The sequence below is a fragment of the Lontra canadensis genome, unplaced genomic scaffold (genome assembly GCF_010015895.1).
Source record: "Lontra canadensis isolate GAN:19392208 unplaced genomic scaffold, GSC_riverotter_1.0 scaffold1677, whole genome shotgun sequence".
In the NCBI taxonomy this organism is placed as follows: Eukaryota; Metazoa; Chordata; class Mammalia; order Carnivora; family Mustelidae; genus Lontra; species Lontra canadensis.
The window spans coordinates 4,397-9,635 of record NW_022632661.1 but is presented as its reverse complement, the minus strand read 5'-3'; the positions used below and the strand labels follow the sequence as shown (position 1 = coordinate 9,635).

At 42.4% G+C, this 5,239-nt stretch overlaps 1 protein-coding gene across 2 annotated transcripts; it reads left to right on the top strand.

The window, feature by feature from the left end:
• The first annotated feature begins 54 nt into the window (after nucleotides 1-54).
• Nucleotides 55-5,160, top strand: LOC116863575 (ATPase family AAA domain-containing protein 2B-like). Of its 2 annotated transcripts, none has more exons than XM_032850997.1 (5): nucleotides 55-1,831; nucleotides 1,980-2,613; nucleotides 2,811-3,033; nucleotides 3,152-3,469; nucleotides 3,575-5,160. In XM_032850997.1, exons 1-5 carry the CDS (start codon nucleotides 499-501, stop codon nucleotides 4,976-4,978), a joined length of 3,912 nt encoding a protein of 1,303 aa, XP_032706888.1. In that variant the 5' UTR covers nucleotides 55-498; the 3' UTR covers nucleotides 4,979-5,160. The 2 variants fall into 2 exon arrangements, with proteins under 2 accessions (XP_032706888.1, XP_032706887.1); XM_032850996.1 differs by having other exon boundaries at nucleotides 3,152-3,484.
• The last annotated feature ends 79 nt before the right edge of the window (nucleotides 5,161-5,239 follow it).

The window sequence follows — 5,239 nt, the reverse complement described above, 5'->3', positions numbered from 1 at the left end:
TGTTAGAAAAAGCTTAATGAGTATTTGGTGCTCAAAACAATGAAATGGGGGTCCAAGTCGCCTGGGCCCGGGCCTGGGCCTGGGGCCGGAGCAGAGCCTGGGGCGACCGGAGGCAGCAGCCATTTCATCTCCTCTCGGACCCGCTCCTCCAAGACCCGCGCTGCCAGCTGCCCCGGCGCCAAGGCCGGGGGAAGCGGTGGTGCCGGCGTCGCTCTGGAAGAGGCCCGGAAAGCTGAAGTCGATGGTAGTTTAAGTGATAGCCATGTGTCTCCTCCAGCCAAACGCACTTTGAAACAACCTGATTCTGTTTGCAAAGACAAATCAAAATCACGAAGTACTGGTCAGCGAGAGGAATGGAACATACCAACTGGACAGGCCAGGTTAACTTCTCAGCCTGGTGCTACATTACCAAACGGACATAGTAGCTTATCCCTTCGAAGCCATCCCCTTCGAGGGGAAAAGAAGGGAGATGGGGACCTTTCTTGTATAAATGGTGACATGGAAGTCAGAAAAAGTTGTCGTTCCAGGAAAAACAGATTTGAAAGCGTGAACCAGAGTTTGTTATTTGATCAACTAGTAAATAGTACTGCTGAAGCTGTACTACAGGAAATGGACAACATTAACATCAGACGGAATCGTCAGTCAGGAGAAGTAGAAAGACTTAGAATGTGGACTGATACAGAATTTGAAAACATGGATATGTATTCAAGAGTGAAAAGGCGAAGAAAATCACTGAGAAGAAATAGTTATGGGATACAGAATCATCATGAGGTCTCCACTGAGGGTGAAGAAGAAGAATCTCAAGAGGAGGATGGAGATATAGAAGTTGAAGAGGCAGAAGGAGAAGAAAATGATAGACCGTATAATTTGAGACAAAGGAAAACAGTGGATCGATACCAAGCACCTCCAATAGTACCGGCTCATCAAAAAAAGAGGGAAAACACACTGTTTGATATTCACAGATCTCCAGCAAGAAGAAGCCATATCAGGAGAAAGAAGCATGCCATTCATAGTAGTGACACAACTTCTTCTGATGAAGAACGCTTTGAAAGGAGGAAATCAAAAAGCATGGCAAGAGCAAGAAATAGGTGTTTGCCTATGAACTTCAGAGCAGAAGATTTAGCTAGTGGTATTCTCCGAGAACGTGTCAAAGTGGGTGCAAGCTTGGCTGATGTTGATCCAATGAACATTGATAAATCAGTGCGGTTTGATAGCATAGGTGGATTGAGCCATCATATTCATGCACTAAAGGAAATGGTAGTATTCCCACTTTTATATCCAGAAATTTTTGAAAAGTTTAAGATCCAGCCTCCTAGGGGCTGTTTGTTTTATGGCCCTCCTGGCACAGGTAAAACCTTGGTTGCCAGAGCATTAGCTAATGAGTGCAGTCAAGGAGACAAAAAGGTCGCTTTTTTTATGCGAAAAGGAGCAGACTGTCTGAGCAAGTGGGTTGGTGAATCTGAACGGCAACTTCGGCTTCTTTTTGATCAGGCATATTTGATGAGACCTTCCATAATATTTTTTGATGAAATAGATGGATTGGCTCCAGTTCGCTCCAGTAGACAAGATCAGATCCACAGCTCTATAGTGTCAACCCTCCTTGCTCTAATGGATGGATTAGATAATAGGGGTGAAATTGTTGTTATTGGTGCTACAAACAGACTTGATTCTATAGATCCTGCTCTTAGGAGACCGGGTCGTTTTGACAGAGAATTCCTTTTCAACCTGCCTGATCAACAGGCAAGAAAACACATTTTACAAATCCATACCAGGGATTGGAACCCAAAATTGTCAGATGCTTTTTTAGGTGAACTGGCTGAAAAATGTGTTGGGACCTCCATCTCCGAAGCAGCATCCCTCAGCTTTTGAACCACAAAGACCTCGACATCTTCTGGTGAGGAGAAAACGTAAATCTCTCCAGCACTACTCCAGTTTAAGCTTTGCCTGGTATAAGAGAGCATGCGCCAAAACCATTTCATGCTATTGTGGAGCTGATATCAAGGCCCTGTGCACTGAAGCTGCCCTGATTGCCCTGCGGAGGCGTTACCCCCAGATCTATGCTAGCAGTCATAAACTGCAGCTAGATGTTTCCTCAATAGTGCTCAATGCCCAAGATTTTTACCATGCAATGCAGAATATTGTGCCTGCTTCTCAGCGTGCTGTCATGTCTTCAGGACATGCACTATCCCCCATCATAAAACCGCTGCTGGAAAGAAGCTTCAACAACATCCTAGCAGTCTTGCAAAAAGTGTTTCCTCATGCTGAAATTAGCCAGAGTGACAAGAAAGAAGATATAGAAACTCTGATTTTAGATGATAGTGAAGATGAGAATGCTTTATCAATTTTTGAGACCAGTTGTCACTCAGGATCACCAAAGAAACAGTCATCAGCTGCTGCTGTACATAAACCCTACCTTCATTTTACAATGTCACCATATCATCAGCCAACCTCTTACAGGCCAAGATTATTGCTGTCTGGAGAACGGGGCTCAGGTCAAACTTCTCACCTTGCTCCAGCACTTTTGCACACTCTAGAAAAGTTCTCTGTGCACAGACTAGATCTCCCAGCACTTTATTCAGTTAGTGCCAAAACACCTGAAGAATCATGTGCACAGTTTTTCTGTTTTCTACTACACCTTGCACATCCACCAATCCAAGACACCCTATAGAACTTTGGAAAACAATAATCCTTGGATTTTCAAGATCCAGGATAAGAGGGTGCGTGTTTGCAGAAAAGGTCAAAATTTGAGAGTCCTGGAGTTGTACTGTACAACTGTTCTGGATTGGTGGATATGCAAATATTAAAGGAAGGGAAGGAGCAAATATTACTTTTGATATTTTTCGTGAAGCTCGAAGAACAGTACCTAGTATTGTTTACATGCCTCACATTGGTGATTGGTGGGAAGCTGTCAGTGAAACTGTGAGAGCTACTTTTCTGACATTGCTACAAGATATACCATCATTTTCACCTATATTTTTATTGTCTACCTCTGAAACCATGTACAGTGAACTGCCTGAAGAGAACTCTTTCAGGGTGCCTGGCTGACACAGTTCACTAGAGAATGCAACTCTTGATCTTGGGGTCACGAGTTCAAGCCCCACCTGAAAAAGCTGAAAAAAGACTGAAAAAGCAACCCACAGAATGGCAGAAGGTTAAATGTATCTTTAGAATACAGTATGAAGAGGTCTTGTATATTCAAAGGCCTATTGAAGAACACAGAAGAAAATTTTTCCAAGAATTGATTCTCAATCAGGCATCAATGGCTCCACCACGGAGGAAACACACTGGTCTTTGTGCTATGGAAGTGCTTCCCCTTGCACTACCTTCTCCACCTCGTCAGTTATCAGAATCAGAAAAAAACCGGATGGAGGACCAGGAGGAAAATACTTTAAGAGAGTTGCGGTTGTTTCTCAGGGATGTAACCAAGAGGCTGGCCACAGATAAACGCTTTAACATCTTCAGCAAACCGGTGGATATTGAAGAGGTCTTGTTTCAGTAGTGTGCAAACAGTGAAGTTGAACTGGCTAAAAGAAAAAAATGTTGACATCTTTTTTTGGAAGGAAAAAAAACAAAGGTTTCAGATTATCTTGAAGTAATCAAGGAACCAATGGATTTATCAACAGTAATAACTAAAATTGATAAGCATAATTACCTGACTGCTAAGGATTTTCTGAAAGATATTGACCTCATCTGTAGCAATGCTCTAGAGTACAATCCAGATAAGGACCCAGGAGATAAAATAATTAGGCACAGGGCTTGTACCCTGAAGGACACTGCACATGCCATCATTGCAGCGGAATTGGATCCAGAATTTAATAAACTCTGTGAAGAAATTAAGGAAGCAAGAATAAAAAGAGGCTTATCGGTAACAGCAGAACAAATAAATCCTCATGGCACTGGAGCTCGGAAGACTGAAACTAGAGTTGAAGAGGCATTTCGGCATAAACAAAGAAATCCATTGGATGTCTGGCACAACTCTGCAAATAAATGTGCATTTCGAGTTCGAAGAAAATCAAGGCGGCGATCACAGTGGGGTAAAGGAATTATTAAGAAAAGGAAAGTCAATAATTTAAAAAAAGATGAAGAGGACGCTAAATTTGCAGACTATGAGAACCATACAGAGGACAGGAAGTTGCTAGAGAATGGAGAGTTTGAGGTAAGCACTGACTGCCATGAAGAAAATGGCGAAGAGACCGGAGACCTCTCTATGACCAATGATGAATCATCATGTGACATCATGGACATGGACCAGGGGCAGAGGCTTAACAATGGAGCGGGCACGAAGGAGAACTTTGCGTCTACTGAAGAGGAAAGTTCCAATGAGTCTCTGCTCATCAACAGCAGCGGTTCTCTAAATCCAGAACAGACATCTAGGAAAGAGCCTTTCCTTAAAGGAAGCTGTCTCAATGGTGAGGCCTCCACTGACAGTTTTGAAGGAATACCAGTTCTGGAGTGTCAGAATGGCAAAGCTGAAGTAGTCTCTTTCTGTGGTAGTGGTGACAAATGTAGTTCTGAACAAAAGATTGTCCCAGAGGACCAGTCAAAAGAAAAACCAGAAACTTCGAATGAACATCATGGAGATGATCCTGAGAAACTAGACGCCCTGGAATGTAGCAGTAATGAGAAGTTAGAACCCAGCCCCGAAGTGGAGGTTAAAGATGCAGAACTGGATAAAGAAGGTGCTTCTAAAGTAAAGAAATACCGTAAGTTAATTTTAGACCAGGCAAAAACAACAAGCCTGGAACTGGTTCCAGAAGAGCCGTCTGAGCCTGTGCCGCCTCTTATAGTTGATCATGAGAGATTGAAGAAATTGCTTGATTTATTGGTAGATAAAAGCAACAATCTTGCAGTTGATCAACTTGAGAGATTATATTCTCTTCTTAGTCAATGCATCTATCGTCATCGTAAAGATTATGACAAATCACAACTTATAGAGGAGATGGAAAGAACAGTTCATATGTTTGAGACATTCCTATGAACTTTTCAAGATGAGTGGTTTATCCTCTCCCATCTGCTCCTGACAGAGCAGTCTTCTGAGCCATTCAATTTCAAATTGCACCAATTATGTGCAGAGCCTTGGTGTAAAGTGCTCTCTCACTCATTCTTTCTCTCTGTTGAATTTGGTGCTATTGTCTCAGGTACTTGAAACCAACCAGCCTACAAGAACCAAACAGAACTTCAGAAACATGTTGTATTTTCCATAAAAAAAAAAAATACAACCCCAAAAAAAAAAAAAAAA